The sequence below is a fragment of the Thalia democratica genome, chromosome 5 (assembly GCF_965202585.1).
Source record: "Thalia democratica chromosome 5, ktThaDemo2.hap1.1, whole genome shotgun sequence".
In the NCBI taxonomy this organism is placed as follows: Eukaryota; Metazoa; Chordata; class Thaliacea; order Salpida; family Salpidae; genus Thalia; species Thalia democratica.
This window is the reverse complement of record NC_139169.1, coordinates 72,228,621-72,245,940: the sequence shown is the minus strand read 5'-3', so window position 1 is coordinate 72,245,940 and position 17,320 is coordinate 72,228,621. Positions and strand designations below refer to the sequence as shown.

General features: G+C 25.9%; 1 protein-coding gene across 3 annotated transcripts in view; it reads right to left on the bottom strand.

Annotated features, from left to right (window-relative positions):
• The window catches only part of LOC145837143 (cholesterol transporter ABCA5-like), a 45,531-nt gene extending 42,001 nt beyond the window's left edge, over window positions 1–3,530 (bottom strand). For all 3 annotated transcript variants that reach the window (XM_082944910.1, XM_082944909.1, XM_082944911.1), the window contains exons 1-7: window positions 3,437–3,530; window positions 2,980–3,155; window positions 1,941–2,010; window positions 1,715–1,859; window positions 1,409–1,503; window positions 777–910; window positions 314–400 (exon numbers count right to left, since the gene is read on the bottom strand). In XM_082944910.1, the coding sequence (XP_082801036.1) occupies window positions 314–400; window positions 777–910; window positions 1,409–1,503; window positions 1,715–1,859; window positions 1,941–2,010; window positions 2,980–3,155; window positions 3,437–3,529 (800 nt within the window). In that variant the 5' untranslated portion in view covers window position 3,530. The remainder of the gene's footprint in view (window positions 1–313; window positions 401–776; window positions 911–1,408; window positions 1,504–1,714; window positions 1,860–1,940; window positions 2,011–2,979; window positions 3,156–3,436) is intronic.
• Between the last annotated feature and the right edge of the window lie 13,790 nt (window positions 3,531–17,320).

Genomic DNA, 17,320 nt, shown 5'->3' with positions numbered 1-17,320 from the left:
TTTTATAAACAAAAACTAACGAATGTGGAAAACTATAAACTATTGTGTACTGCGTTAATTTTTTTATTTTAAGAACTTTTTTTAATGTACTGATTAAAAAGAGACGTGTTTTAATGATGTCACACACAAATCAAAGTTACAATATGTTTTTCAATTAGTAATTAGTTTGAAAAATAAAATTAAATAATAATTCGTTTTTCAAAAGTGATATAAAAAAGTAAGCTCCTTTCGGAAAAACTTAAGAAAAGTTTTTAAGTAAAACTTTAGCTAAAAACTAATCAAAAAAAAAACTTAGTGAACACTATAAACAAACCATAACGCGATGTTTTCAAGTCCCATCATTTTCATCCCTTCCTTTATTTTCCTTTCTTTTTCAGTAACAATAAAAACAAGAAGGAACCTTTGAAAACAGTAATTAATGTTTACAATAGAAAACTGGATTTACAAATTTTAAGATTTTAATAAACTCAATAGTAACAAAAGTCAAATAGCAATTTACTAGTAAGTCTTATTTTAAATTCATAACAGAAGCTTTTACAATAAAATAACACCTGTACCTCTGGGGTTTTTAACGATAAAAATAAAAAACTTAAACTAATTCTTATGAAGAGTAAGTACTTCTCGTTAAAAACTTGAGTTGATCACACACTTCGAGATAAAATCGCAGGTATTATGCAAAACGGACACACAACAACAACAACAACAACAACAACAACTAAAAACTGACAGCATGAATGTTAAGATTTCAATAAACATAATTAATAACATCAACTGACAGCATGAAGAAGGACATGGACATGACGAGGTACAGGGAGGAGACGATTTGAAACGTCTGCGCGTTCGTTATCGTCCCGTCCTTCTCCATTTCCTCAACTTTCACGTCGGGCAGAGTGAACGATGGTTCTATTCCCTGTTCAAAATCAACTTTCAATTTTTAGTGTGTTTAAGTATAGCTAAGAGGTTCTAGTATTCAATATAGAGCTCATTAAAGACAAATGTTTTAGTAAAAATAATCCTATTTGATAGCTTGATTTGATAAAAGTTTTACAAATTAAAATTAAAGTTTATTACTATTTTGTGTGTGATGAATAATACTAACAGGCTCTATCATTATAAAAATAAAGTACATAAAGAATAAATATTTTAATACAAAAACTTATATTCTAAGGTAATTTTTGGTAGGTAAATCATTAATAATTTATTAGTATTCAGGTTACTTTTGTCATATCAAACAAAATCTAGTTTTGATAGATATTTAAAGTCAAATTGTCATTTGCTAAGTTTAGTCTAACAGGCTAAAAACATATTTTTTAAAACAAAACTTATAATTTACACTGTTTGTAACTAAAACAGTTGATACTTATAAAAATAACTTATTATAAAAAATATGTATAAAGAATATAAAAACCTGTGCAATGGCAGTATCAACAAGAACCTGCAAGGCTAAAAAACCCTGGTTTAGATACTGAGTAGCCGGACAGTAATTATCAACTCTGCAGTCAGCTGTTTTAAACATTTGTAACTAATTATTTTTTTTTAATTTAATCTCGGAAATTTTATTAAAAAATGTTTGTAACTTCAATTTATAGAAAGATATAATATTTTCTATTATTTCAAAATTTATTTACGCAAAATAGTTGTTAAACAAAACTATTTACAGATTAAAAAAAACTATTTTTTATTGTACTGATTTACACATAAATATTCAAACTACTTTGCGGTGAGTACATTTGCCTCCCAGACGGAATTTGACTGGAAGCGGCCCTGATCGTGTACTCGTAATTACTGCTGCCGCTAAAGCTCAAACCGTACACTGAGGGCGGCTGGCCCAGACTTTTGTACTCTGCCACCATCTCATTCTAGTAAATAAAAAGGGTTTTAATAAGCAAGTAGACATAAGGAAAAACTTGAAATATTTCTATGTTAAAAGCTCAACTGACTGTATTGCTGAAACCAGAAACATTTAAAATGGAAGAGCTTTTTGAGAGACTTAAGATTCTTTGGACTACTCTGCAAAAAAAAAAAAGTTAGTCAAGCCTAAAGTAATAAAACACATAAAAAAGTATTTTTAAAACAAGCTTATAACGTTGTTATTAAAAGCTTTAAGTATAAAGTTTTTTGTCTTAACTAAAAAAGGTTGCTCAATTTACTGAAATGTAAAGAGCTTATTTAAATAAAAATGTGCAAATTAGAAATTTTATTTAACACCAGGTTTCAGTGGCAAAAAAAATTGCAACCTTTTCAGGTATAATAAAATAGTAAAATAGTGAGTATTAAACTAGTTTACTATTTATTTTGAAAAGGTCACAATTTTTTTTGCCACTGAAACCTGGTGTTAAATAACATATTTAACTTGCACAGTTATATTTAAAAGCTTTAAATAAAAATTTAAACAAAGATCAATTTAAAACTACATACAAACAAATTTATTCATAAGTTTCATTTAATCTTAAGCTTTTTTTTTCGTTTACTAAAGTATTCGTTTTAGCATCAATTTATTCTTAAAACTTTTAAAGAGTTTGCACATTTTATGATCAAGAAATCTCAATAAAAAGTTATATATAGTTTTTCAATGATATAATTTTTACTTCCAAGGTAAAATTGTTGTTTTAGAATATTAACCTTTCAAAAGGTAGTTATATATTAAAAACAAAATAAAACAATATGTTTAGCAGATAAACATCTATACATTAAATTCTTTATGCATACTTAACAAAAATGCTCACTAGAGTGTATGTATGAAGACTTTAGTAATTCATCTTTAAAAGAATTATTGCTTTATAAACACAGGTTATAGTTATCATTTTGTTGTTTTATTACAACCGTAAAGTTGTAGGAAAATCTAAAATCCAGTAAAAACTAATAAATCTGAAAGGTGATGAAGTCATACTTAATATCTTCTCAAAGCAAAATTTAAAACTTCATCAAAAAACACATTTAAAAACAAAAACTAATGTGACAAACATTATGACAACTAACTCGTTCTGATAAGTTCCATTTGGCTCATACAGCAAAGTTATGTCTTGCTGTGTGAAGTTGGACAAAAATATGGAGTCAGGTTGCGACCTGGGCTCAGCAGGAAAGCTAGTTGGTTTGTAAGCGGTGATTTTCAGTATGACAAGAAGCACGACAAAGTAAATGGGCCACAGCACCTCCTGAAATATTTACAAACAAATATGGTGAATTTTATTGTTTAACTCATTTATTTGTAACTTTTGAACAAAGTACTTCACACTGATTTGAAACCAAAGATTATTTAATGAGCCTAAACTTAAAAAATAATCTTAAGCAATAATAAAAATACTTAACAGTGAAAAATTATACCAGATATCAAAACTTTTACAAAGACTTGAAGGATTTTTAACAAAATTAAAATTAAAAATAAACTTTTTGAAGTATTTTGTAATTAATCAATCAAGCACATTTTTCTACAAACCTGCAGTGTAACACCCCTGGATCGCCATTTTAATAGAAAATTTCGTATCAGTAAAGTTTTTGTTTGTTTTAAAACTAGTTTAAACTTTTGCATAATATCTACAAAACGTTAATGTGTTTATGTAAACTAAATGCTTTTTTTATAAACTACTACTCTAGGTCTAACCAACAGAGTGTGAAATATACTTTAATAATAAGTTTAAATTTTTTAGCTATAATCAAACATTTAATGTAAGTAAGGTAATTAGCACAAGCTAAAAATTAATAACATTTATGACTGTAGTATTTGTTACAATACATATATTAATAAAACATATTCAATAAATTATAAATATTATAAAATACTAAAATGACAATAGTATAAAAACTTAACACAAATTTAAAATATAATATTTAGATAAAATTTGTTTTTTCAAATTCAAAGACTATTAATCAAAACTAAACAAAAAAACTAGAACCTTTTTTCTAGTCAAATGAAATTTTTTCTAACAAACTCCAAGTTAAAATTTCTTTTTTTCAGAACACTGACTGAAACTAAATTAAATACTATGTTATCTCAAACAGTTTTCATAGCAGTTTATATGTATTTCTTGTGTTTGTATCAACTGTAGTCATAACTATTATTTATTAAGTTTTATTCAAAAAGCATAAATTTAACTGCAAAAGTTTATAAAATATTAATAAATATATCAGATATAAAAACAAAAAACTTTTTACAGAAAGATAGTCAATATGTCAGTCATAGCTTGTAAAAGCACTAAAGTAGCAGTTTAAACCTGGGTCTAAGACCTATATCAAAATGAAAACCATATTTTGTTTGCAAACTTAAGTACTTATTTGTTCTAATCAGGACAGGAGTTTTTTTTATTATCAAGCCTGTCTAATTAAAACTCTACAGTTTTTAAGTTTTATTATAAACTGTAAGTGCTTACAAATTCTTTTTGTGCATTTTACGTTACCAAATACGAAAGAATTATACTAAAAAAATTTTTATAACTTATTTTAAGCAGAAAACAAACGTATCAACTGTAAAACCTGCTATCTTTAAGCTCTTTAGCTAGTTATGAAAAAATACCAGCCTCACAATTAGTATTTATACACATATACTAATATTGGAAGAAACACAAGATGATGTTATAATGTAAATGATGTAATAATGTAAAAATGTCATGTGGTGCTTTTTCTCTATCCAAGACTATGCAAATAAATATGAAAACAATCAAGATCGTCTCATTGGACAACAATAGAAGTGTATATATAACAATTAAATTATTAAACTATGAATAAGCCATAGGTTGGTAGCTTTCTATAACTAACTGGCCATTTTTACTAAAAAAAACTGTCGTAAGCTAAACATAGAAAAAATCCTTTGTGACAGCAACTATTTTTTAATAATAAAATGAATTGTTAAAAATGTATTGTTTTTTACAAAAATGTGATAAATAATGCAACTATAAAGCACAAGTAGTTATTAATGTTGGACATTAGTCTGCCATTGTATTTCATTTTAAGCAAGCAATTGTCTTTTGTTTATAAGAAATATACTTTAATAATTTTTCATTAGTGTGATACAATTGTGAAAAAGTAAAGAAAATTTGGATTGAAACAAAGAAGTTAGAAAAAGTATACCGTGCTGCTAAACCCAGAGTTATTTTTACATCAAGTTCTGTTTTGAGTCTTAAAGGTTAAGAACTCATTTCTAAAAAACATAAAAGTTGTGTGGTTTACATGTTTAAATGCTGTTGCTCAAACAGCTATATCGGTCAAACCTCTAGGCACCTTGAATCTACAATTAAAGAGCACATTCCAAAGTGTGTAAGTAAAAATAATAAAAATAAGTCAAAGACAATTAGTATTGCAACCTAAAATGCAATGAACAAATCTTCAATATGGCCATAGGGGGGTTAGCCATGTTTTTTTACAAGTTGATCTTATTTTATAGAATTTTTTCTAAGCTTCAAGATGCTTTTTATAGTTTTGAAAAAATTCGAATTCTTTTTTAAGATATGACCGATCAAAGTCAGGCCGCATAACAGGTTCCCTATGGGAAGGGAAAACTAAAACAGCAAAAAAAAAAAAAGACTATTTTATTTAAAAACTATCTCCTCCTACATTTTTCAAGCAATCTTCTTTAAACTTTCACAGTCTAACCTTTATACAATAACAAAAAACGTTACTTTGGAATTAGAAAAAAAATTAATAAATTTTTTTTTTTTTAAATACACTTTTTTTTTAATTTTTGTGATAAAATTTTGATTTTTTTAGTTATTAAAATTCATAAGTAATGTTTTTTCCTTTTAATGTATGGAACATTTCATGAAAATTTGAAGAAGATTGCTTGAAAAATGAAGGAGGAGATAGATTTTTAGTGAATTTTAAAATTTCCAAGAAAATTGACTCCAAAAGATTTGCAGTCTATATGTTTGTATCAGAAAATTTTTACAAAAATTTAAATATCTAAAAAGTTAAATGATATTTTTGAATTCTGTAAAAACTGGCTTGTATTTTGTATTTAAAGCTTTCATATTAACACCAAAGTTAATTTTTGTAAAAACAATCATTTTAATAGTATTAAATTAACAAAAAAACCCTAATGCTTGTTTAAATGAACAAAACTTGGTAATTACATGGAATGATGTCCCACTAATATCAAGCTGAAGTTGTATAAATATTCCATGTCCTTTTAACCATAATTTTAGCCTAAAAATTAGTGTTTTAAGCCTAATATTTTTAAGCTTTAAATTTATATTTTATAAATACTAAAACAAAATTTAACTTATTGATCATGAACTAGAAAAACTTAGTGTTTAATCGCTTTTATTTTACAATATAAGGCGATTACATCAATATAATAATTTATAGGTAATTAACTAGGATGGTGTTGGCCCAATATTTTATTTTATTAATTATGAAATGTAAATTATTGCCTAAAACTGTGGTTAAAAAAGAAATAGAAGATGATATAATTTCAGCTTGATATTGGTGCAACATCATCCTAGGTAATTACCCATTCCTTTTGAAAATAATGACGTAATCAAATAATAAATTAAAATTTGATTGTTATTTTATTTTGTTGTTAAAATTTTATGCTTTTAAAATGATTTATCTACTTTATTAAGTTTATGAAAAAAAAATAGTTACAAACAATTATAAAAAGCTAAGTATTGATATAGTACAGTTCTTAATGTTTAGCTTTTTTTAATAACCTAGTAGTTTATACTATATATTAAATAGAAATGATTATGTTTAAATACAAATGCTATTTATCTATTTTAGCTGCTTGTGAGCTTGTCCTCAAAGTAGGGAATTTTTCTAAGCTGAAAAATGTTTAAATTAAATTTAGTAAATGGACGGTACAATATCAAAATTAACCCGCGTTCAAATCCACCAATTTTTTTTTTTTTTTTAATTATTAGTTTCTTTTATATTTTTTATACTTTATTTTAAATATTTTTCACTATCACTGTTACTCCTAAACCTCACCCTCGATCGGAAAGCGGTTCTAGAATTTGATTGGTTGGATTTTGAACGACGGTAGATTTTGATCGCGGGTGGATTTTGAACCTGAACAAAATGAAGAGTTGCTTCCACTTTGAAATTCTCTTATTTCTCATTCTAATAAGTAACTTTTAACTATCAGGAAATTATCTAATACTAATTTACTTACTTATAATATTTAAATGCTCCTATTTCTTCTTTTTAATTACTTAACTTGGTCATACTTACTATAACTTTATTTTAATAAATACAAACATAAGTTTTTTATTTGATAATTGTAAATGTTTGTTTTATCTTTGATTTGATCATATCAGTTCATGTTTTTTTTTTTCGTTCTATAAATTATAATGAAATATTTTTATTTTAGTTTTTTGTACAACTTTTCTAGATTTAGTGCGTACAGTAAACCTACTGTGTTTGTAGTTTTGTACTATTAAACATTGTAAACATTTTTAGAATCTAACAAATTAAGTTCGTTATTGCATCGTAATTGTTGTTCATTAATAATGAACAACAATTTTCAACTAAAATAAATAGTTGTTAAATAGAACTTTAAAATATTCATAGGATAGGGCCACACATTTAGCATTCATGATCTGAGGGTCTAACACTAGTAGTAACCATTTTTTATATAGGTCCCTAAATAATTGGGAACGGGTCAGAAAAGCACGACATCACATTAGCACAGAGTGATACTTTAGCTCAAATTTTTTTTTTACAAAAGTTATTATTTATTTATCATGATTGAAAGAATCTTTTTTGCTTATATAACATTTGTACTATTATATTTAAAAATTTAAAAACGAACTATTTAAAGTGTAATCTAGAAGTTAATAAGCTTTAAATGTGTTACACGTTTAGATTTAAATGAAACTTTTAGTTTATAGTCTACTGTTAGTTATGTTTTAATATACTGAAGAAAAAAAAGTTAATTTACAAATTTTATTATCTTATTTTACTTTAACAGTTTAAAAATACTTTTATATCTATATTTTTAACATTATACTGTTTTTAAAAAGTTAAAAACATATATAAGCTCTAGGTTTCTTAAAATTTTTTAAATTAACTTAAACTAATTTCAAGCATTAGTTTTCAACAAAAAGTTTGAAATATAAATGCGAATAACTAAGTTACTTTTATTTTTTTAAAGCTCTGGTAACTTAATAAAAATTTATCTATTTCAGTTTCAATATACGTTTTTTAATTTAGGTTTTTTTATTTTAAATGACTTTAGTAAGTAATTGTCCCGTTGTAATCACACTTTAATGCGCCTAAAGTGCGTAATCAACAGAATGCTGACTGTGTACAGTTCAATAATGAACATTATGTTTACTACAATCTTAATAATTATTTGTCTTTCTAATTAAAAAGTATCGTGACACTCCGACCTAAAATGTCGCCGTGCTAAAGTGTCACTCTGTGCTGAAGACATTTCTTGCAAATGATCAGTCTTATAAAACTTGGCTCAACCTAATTTGTGTTTCTTCAAAAGTGGGTGTAAAAGAATTTTTTACATTTAAACAAAAACAGTTAAATTAACTTAAGTGCAAGAGTATACAAGTAATAAAATGTTAAAACAAAATATATATATATATAAAGGTTTATTTAAAGATGTAAAACTCAAAGGACTCGAGTTTCGTGCTTATGCACTCATCAGCTTCAAAACAAGTTTAAAATAAAGCACAAAACAAAACAAACAAATGACAGTTAAAAAATTTAGCATAAATAGATTATGACGTAATTTTGAAACTATCAAAAATCATGCAAAACGGCTTGTCCAAAAATTAATTTATCAATCGACAATAAACTGGCAAAAATTCGTTAAAATTCAGTGAGTAACTATATATTAGTACAGTAGATTGAAAGGGATAAAGATAAAATTAAGATAAAAATTGAAATTTAGATTATTTCAAGATGAAATTAAAACTTTTTAAACTTTAAAATCGATTATTTTATATATATATTTTTTTTTTTGATTATTAATATATATATATATTTATATTTTATTAAAATAAGGTCAATATTCAAACTTGAACACCTTCTACTAAGCCCACTTGAAGGGCTTTTAAATAATTTATTGAAATGACGATTTCAAAAATACTGGAACATATGTTTCATAAAGACAAAAAAGTTGTCTTAATCTTCAGCCAGTTCAAATTTAAAATAAAAAGCATTTTGGTAAACAAAGATGCAAAAGTTTTTGTAAACTTTACTAAATTTATTTATTTGTACTTTGCAATTGAGCAATTTAAATTGTTGTTGTTGTATATAACATAAATTCAAAATAAAAACAGTAAAAAGAGTCAACGTCTTTAGTTCAAAAAAGAAAATTCTAATTTAACAAATAGCATACCTGTTTTATTATGCTAAAACTATTAATAAAAAAATCCTTTTAAGTTCAATATATAAGCTATTTTTGTAAAAAAACGTTTTATTGAAAGTATAAAATAAATGAAATTTTGAACACAAAATTCAGTTACTGTTAGTTTAGTTTTTTTTTCTTTTATTTCGTTTAATTGATTGGTTTATTACTAAAGATTTAAATATTTAGATGATAATAAAATTATGTGTAATAGCTAGTAAGAAAATATATAAGCATGTGGTGTACTACTCGATAACCGAAAGGTTTTTTCGTACACCAGGTCCTTAGACCAAACTTTCTAAGCGCTTTTTTTATCCATGAATAATCAATATATCATTACAGCTAAAAAAATTGCTTAAACTCGTATGTTAATGCACTTAATATTTTATTTAGACTTAATCTAAAACTATTATTACATGTTAGTATTTTGACATAAAAGTAAATTTTGGTCTGAAAATAGTTCAAATATTTTAGTTTATTACTATTCGCCCGAATCGTGTGTACGTGCAGTCTCAATCAAAAAATTGAAGAAATTACTATTTCGTTACATAATTTTTACCAAGTAACATGTGTAAGTACTGTTATGCATTTTCATTATAATAGTTTAATGTCTTACAACCTCAATCTATCGACAACTTAAAGTTAATTTGCTGTAAAAGGCATGTACTGGTTCTTGTTCTAGTGTGTCTTTTAGTTTTATTTTGTTTAACAAGAAAATCAATGCAACTTTTAAGTCATTCATACCTAAACATACTCAGGAAAACATTAACAATGTTTGGCTAAAACTATTTAAAGTTATTCATATTCATTTTAAAATCATGTCATCTCAAAAGTTTAAGTTTATAATAAGTTTAAAATTTGTAATAAATTTTGTAGATTAAATTCTAAGTGAAATAAAAAATATATATTGCTAACATGTCACCAGCTAACATGTTTTAAAAAATTATAATGTTATGAGCCTCTTTTTTAAAAACGATTTTGCTTTAAGAATGTATAATTAAGTGAAGATATTCGGACCTGGTAAATAAAAACAATGAAAATTAAAGTAAAAATAGAAAAGTTAGTAGAAAAAAAAAACTTATATTAAGTAATTTGTTCCGTGAATCGCTCGTATTTTTATAGTGTTAGGTTTAATTCATACTTTTACTATACTTAAAAATAATTCACATTAACTTATAGTTATAGTTAGTTTTGTTTTAATTTTAAATCAAACTTATTTTAATTTATATTCAAGTTTATTTTTAAATTTTACGTAATAAATGTTTAAACAGATAAAATTAACATTTATTACAATTTTAGTTACAATTATTTTAATTAACTTAAATAAATTTTATCAACTTAGTTTTTTTCAAACTTTTACAAAAAGTCAGCCGTGCAAAATAAAACTACTGGCGCAAAATATGGCACCAGTAAAAAATTGATGCCATGCAAACAAAACACTTTGTGCAAAGTGCAGTCATAAAAAATAGATAACTCGAGGAAAAGTGACACTATGCAAAAATAACTCTCTAAGCAAAACGAGCTGTGTAGAAGTGACGTGTGAAATTGATAAGGTGGGAATTAGTTTGGGTAGGAAGTGATCGGTTGGAAATTGATTTGGGTGGGAATTGTTGTTTGAAAGTATTAAAAGAACTTAATAATATTGACTTTATAGAAAAAATTTTGTGGATATCCATCTCAGAGCCTTGGTCCACAGTGTAATAAGCTTTTCGTTAAAAATTTTGTTATTTTAAACAAACATTGCAATTGCGTAGCTCTTAAATCAACAAACTAACATGTTTTATAGCTTTTCATCGATAAACATTCAGTATTCCGCACTAAACTCTAAAGAACATAAGTAATGCAAGAGCTGTACTTTGTGGAAACGGGACTGCTCAAGACGAGTCGTCACATTTGCATGGAGCTGTTTTTCCCCGACAGGCCATTTTTCAGCAAAATTCAGTTTTTTACGAATCGTCACATTTGCATTATTGAAGTAAAATTAACAAAGTTTTAAACCAATGTCCAACACTCGGATACTTGTTTTAGTGTGTTTCTATGTTTAACTATATAATATAGTATACTTAAAGATCAATCTGATTTGCATGTTTGATAAATCAGCAATTTTGTAAAAAGCTTTATTTTTATTTTTTTAATACCCTTAAATCTAACCAACCTTACTTAAACATATTAAAGTTTAGTCAAAAAATTAAATTTCAATAATTAAAATAAAAAATAAATGAAAAAAACTTTGATGTGCAAATCAGACTGACCTTTAAGTAAACCAGGTAATTTTTCAGTGTTTTAAATTCAAAAGAAAGTTAAAGTCATCTTAAAGTTGATTTAGTTTAAAAACATTCATGTTTACAAGGTTTAATCACCTATTAATGCCAATGTTTTTGTTAAAAAAAACATTCAATTAACTCAAACTAGATAATACTTAAAAATGTTTGTTAAAAGTTATTGAAACATTATTTTAATGTTCTTCGTTTTATGAGTTTTTTAACAAGTTAAATTATAAATTTTAGTACAATATAAATTTTAGAACTGTACTTAACTTGATAATTAATTTTTAAGTTATGTATTAAATAAAATTAAGAGATTCAGCAATTAAATTATCTTACAAATAATTACGGCCTCTTTCAAAGTAACTTTTCGTTTTACAACAAATATCATAAGGTAGTAATTAGGTTCAGGCCTAAACGTTAAAAAATAATGAATCCTAAATAAAAAAACAGAAAAATTAGTTTGAAAAGAAAATTTATAAATTTTTTAGTAGATTCATCGAATCGAGCAAAAATGACGACTCGTGCAAACGTGACGACTCGGGCAAAAGTAACTGCTGTGTAAAAGTGACATTGAAATAGTGACCATCCATTCAAATGTGACGACGTGCAAAATGATTTCTCGTTCAAAAGTTACCACTGGTGCATTCTTGACACCTACCGTTGTTTGTAAGCCACCAAACGCAAAACGTTAGGCATATTTTTATAAGCTAATCAGAAACAGACAGGTATCTTTTAAACTAGCAAAAAGAACAAGTACTATAAGACAGAAACAAATTTGGTCTTTTTTTTTTGCCTCTAGTATTTCAAACTTGTAAGTAATATTGCTTCAAATTCATCACATTTGTTTTAAAACTTGTATGTTAGGTACATGCTCTAAGTGTGTTTATCTGTTAACTTATTATTCTTGTTTAGACTTTAATAGTTTTCTGTTTTTAATTTCCTATTTTCAAATTGTAGTTATTACGGCCATCATCAACAGAGTAGAGATGTTACGCGCCATCAACAACAATTAATGAACTTCACCGCAAGATCAACAACAACAGCATCCGAAATAATCCTACGACCGGATTCGTCCTAACTAGGACTCATCAGGCAGGAATAATCGCGAGAAACCGCTGTAGTGATCTTGACCAAGCGGGCTTAAGTACAAAGTACTTAAGCGAACATTAGTGGGTAAAGTTGAAAAAATTCTCTTTAGTACTTTGTACTTTAGCCCGCTTGGTTTAGATCATAACAGCGGTTTTTCGCGACTATTCCTGCCTGACAAGTCCTAATTAGGACGAAACCGATCGTAGGATTGTCTCGGATGCTGTTGATCATGCGGTAAAGTTCATTAATTTCTATTTTTTATTTAAAAAGGTAAACTGTTTGTTTTTTTTTTTTGCATTAATAGCTTTGTTATAAAATTTTGTTAAATATTTAAGTACAGTTATGTTACAACCAGCAGGTTTTAACATTTAACAAGTAGAATTCAAATGGCATCATTAAATAATGTAAGACACAGAATTGATTTAAATTAGGATTTCCAAAATTAAGCCAAATAGCCCCCTTGGGGCCATTACATAAACTTAGGGGCCATAAGCAGCAAAGGGGAGGGGCATGAGGTCATAGTTTGAAACTTACACTAGATACTCTAGAGTTCAAAAATTTTAATTTTTCAACAAGACACACCAAGCGTAAGTGTTTATAACCTTGCACAACAAAAATGGTCAGAAGAATAGTTTGAGCTGGGTGGATGTGTCTTAAGAAGTCATAGTTGTGAGAACTTAGCTCGTTTATAACGTTTTTGTAATGAATGCTTTTTGTTACTTTTGTAGCTATATTTGCAAAAACAAAACAAATGTCAAACAAACCTACTCATAAACTTGGATCTTTTAGCATATTTCAGTTTGTAACCACAGAGTCGCCACTGTTTTTGTCAAAGAAACTATTTTCAGTCATCTTGAGTTTTATATATTGTTACATTCTTAAAAAAAATTGCCTTTAGTGCAAACTTATTCTTTTTTAATTGTTATTAAGGTTTAGTTTGTGTGGTGCTACAGTTGAATGTACCACTTTTTCTATGGGCTACAGCACCATTTTCCAATATTAAACAAAGTTAATAATTAAGAAAATAGATGCATTAAATTAAATGATAATCTATAAAACATTATTGAATAAGTAAAAACAATGATGCGAGTGAGCGTGAATTACTTAAGAACTTTAGTAAAAACCGTAAATAGAACAACGATCGTATCTTATACAACCATCTAAGTTGTAACTAACCACTTTATCTATCAATTTAGGCCATAAGAAACAACATAATTTTTCTAAACTATGTAAGTAACCAAAACTATAAAGCATTGGTCGTCAAAGTGTACACTGGTGCACACTAGTAACCTGAACTTATTTATGGGGTGCATAAGTTTTTACGTTGCTTAGGAAAAGAAGTTAAGTTTTATTTAGTTTACTAACTTTCAAATGAAACTTAACAATTAAGCCAATCATAGCCCTGACATGTATATTTTTGATTAAGCATTACTGAAGTTGTTTTGCTTGGTGAATTTTTAGCCTTATAAAAAGTTACGTGGTAAAACATTTATATTAAAATACAATTTATAAAAAAATACATAACAGTATTGCTCTGCTATTTAAAATAGGATATAAATATTTTAAATATATATATAGAATTAAGTTATTTAACTTAATAAATTAAATTTTTCACACTGAGCCCACCTTGAGGGCTTTATTAATTACTGTTTATGAAAAAAAAATTACTGTTTATGTAAATTTTGAGTATTTTTTTTGTCTCTTAGTAGCATGAAATACTAAAATGTTTTAAAATCAGAACAACAAGTAGAACAAAACTTAACTACAGGTTTGCCAGGAAAACTTTGAATCCTGGAAAATTCTGGAATTTCAAGCAATGTTTACATGATAAGGAGTGAATTTATCATAAAGATAATTTTGTTTTGTCATCAAGAAAGTGTTTTCAATTTAAAAACATATTTAAACAAGTTTAAAGAAGTATTTTAAAGTCATTATACTATTTAACAGAGGTTTTTACTCTAAACTATAATAATATGTGTAATTTTAAAAATCTGGAAGAAATTTTGAAAATCTAAAAAAAAATTACCAAAAACAATCCTGGCAATCCTGAAGCTATCTTAAAATTTTTTTTAAATATAATCTCCTGAGCACGTTAAACTAACTGTAAACATACATTTATTTATTTATTTTCAGATAATATTTATATACCCATTATATTAATTAAATATTAAATAGTTTTGTGTGATTTTAACTAATTACCCTGCAGACATTGAAAACTCATAAGTCTTTAGTGCAGGGTTGCCACAAAAACTGAAATCCTTAAAAAAACCTGGTTTTTGACAAATGCTGAAAAACCTAGTATTTGAAAAGTGTAAAAAATCACCTGAAAAAATCTGAAATTTCGAAAAAAAATTTATAGAAAAACCTAGATTTGAAAACAATTCCTACACGACCAGTAGTAAAAGTGGTTTGACACAAAAAATCCAAATTGTCATCAACATTTTTTTTTTGTAACACATTTAAGTAGTTTTACACTATCTTTTTAATGTTGTTATACTCATTTAATAGTTTTTAACCTTAAACTTAACTTTAATCTAAAACTAGACCCAAAAAAGTGTACTTTTAAAAACCTGGAAGAAATTCAGAAAGTCTGTTTGATTCTTGTCAAAAACCAGTGGCAACCCTGTTAGAGTTTTATAAAAAAAAAATTAAAATGCTAAGAATTTATCAGTAAAATAGCTAGCAAAGTCTTTCTAGTAAGCAGAAAAACTTTATAAAAACTGTTTATATGCAAGAATATTTTATTACAAGTTTTTTTAAGTTTGGAAACCTGATGTTATCCCTGCTAAATTAAGTAAAGGAACAGCTTTAAATAAAGTTTCATTTTAGAGACTTGTTAAATATTTACTTTAAAGTTAAGCCTACAAAATTTTACCTAATAATTGTTTTAACTAAATATTTTTTTGCCAGAAAATATTTTTCCAAAAGCTTTTGTGAAAATTTTAGCGAAATTATTACAATTTTTTACTGTTGGATACCACTATGCCAAATTTAGATTTTTAGATTTAATCATATTTACCATCTGAATTTTAATTGAGTTATATAAAAAAATGTACTATATATATATATATATATATATATAGTAAGCAAGGGATTAAAGTATTAAATACTAGTAACTTAAAAAGTATTAGTAAGAACAAAAATAAATTTCTGTCTATCTAAAAAACTCAGAATGTAGTATGAATTGAAAGTTTGTCGAAATTGTATAGTTATATTTCATAAGTACAAGATTTAGAAACACCCATTCAAAATTTAAAAAAAATATTTTTTTTATTACAATTTTTTCTAAAAGACTTTGGCATCTTGATTTTTTCTGAAAAAAATTAATAAAAATTAAAATATTTCAATTATTGAAATATAATTTCTTAACTTAATTGTTTGTTATTAAAACTTTTGAAAACTTATGGGAAAGTAGTTGGTATTCCTTAACAAAGTTCTATGTTAAGTATAGTGTAAGACTTTTTGATATTGAAGTAGAGCTGTATTTTCGTAAGAATTACGTTTAATAATTTTATACATTAAGATTCTTCAAATAAATAAGTATTAATACAGCATGGTTTTAAATTGAATTAATTTTAAATAAGTCAAGAACATTACACGCTTTATGTTTTTGTTCTAGAAAACAAACTCCAATTATTCAATACAAAAATTAATTGTGCTCAAAGTTGCCACACTCTTAGGGTACTCAGGATAACTCAGAATACTTTGATTTTTATCTTTAAACTCAGGATGAGTCAGAAAAGTTTTAATTTTTTATAAAGGTATCAGGATAGTTTTAAGATTTTTGTTAAATTTTCGGAAAGATTTTCTTCTAGATAATGATTGAGATTTAGTTGATCAGGTTTCAACGTCATTATATTTAAAATAACCAATATTGGTTATGATATTTATATAACCAATAATCATGATTTGTTTTTGATTTTAAGGTACTCATACATAAAATTGTTTGTTCTTACGGCTAGTACTTTACTATTGTTAGAAATAACATTGTAATTTTTGTTATAAATCTAAAATAAAAACTTTTTATGGTTTGAATTTGTATTAAAACTTAAAAAATTAAGATTAGGCCTATGTGCCAAATATGCACGAAGAGACATTTTTACAGGAGTTAATTTTTCACCAGGGTTACTTTCGCACGGGTAGAATTTCTATTCAAGTTTTCTTTTTAACTAGTTTGTAACAGGATGTTAAACTTGATTTGAAAATTGTTTAGATTCAATCAAAAGTTTTGTCTTTAATTTCTTGTTCATCCATGCGTTTAAGATTAAGCTCGCAAGGTCACGTGTTTTGCTGATGCAAGTTTGTATTTGCATACTACATCCATATATAAACACTCATCAGTTGGAAAGGAAATCATTTCAGACCAACTTGCTGCTGATAACATGTAGCTCAACTAACCGTTTGTATTTTATGTTGTTCATTGTAAAGTTCTTTTGTAAACAATTTTATTTCTTATAAGTAGTTTTTAAATTATAATTTTGAATAGTCAAATGTAATATTATTTTATACAATCTTAAATATCTTTCTCTGAGAACTAAAAGTACTTTAAGGTGTTTCTAAAACATAAAGTTTTCTACTTTTTTAGTATTTGCTATTGCACTTTAATACTATATGTTTATTTAATGTCATGTCTAGTTTTATATAGAGTAGCCTTAAGTATTATAAGTAT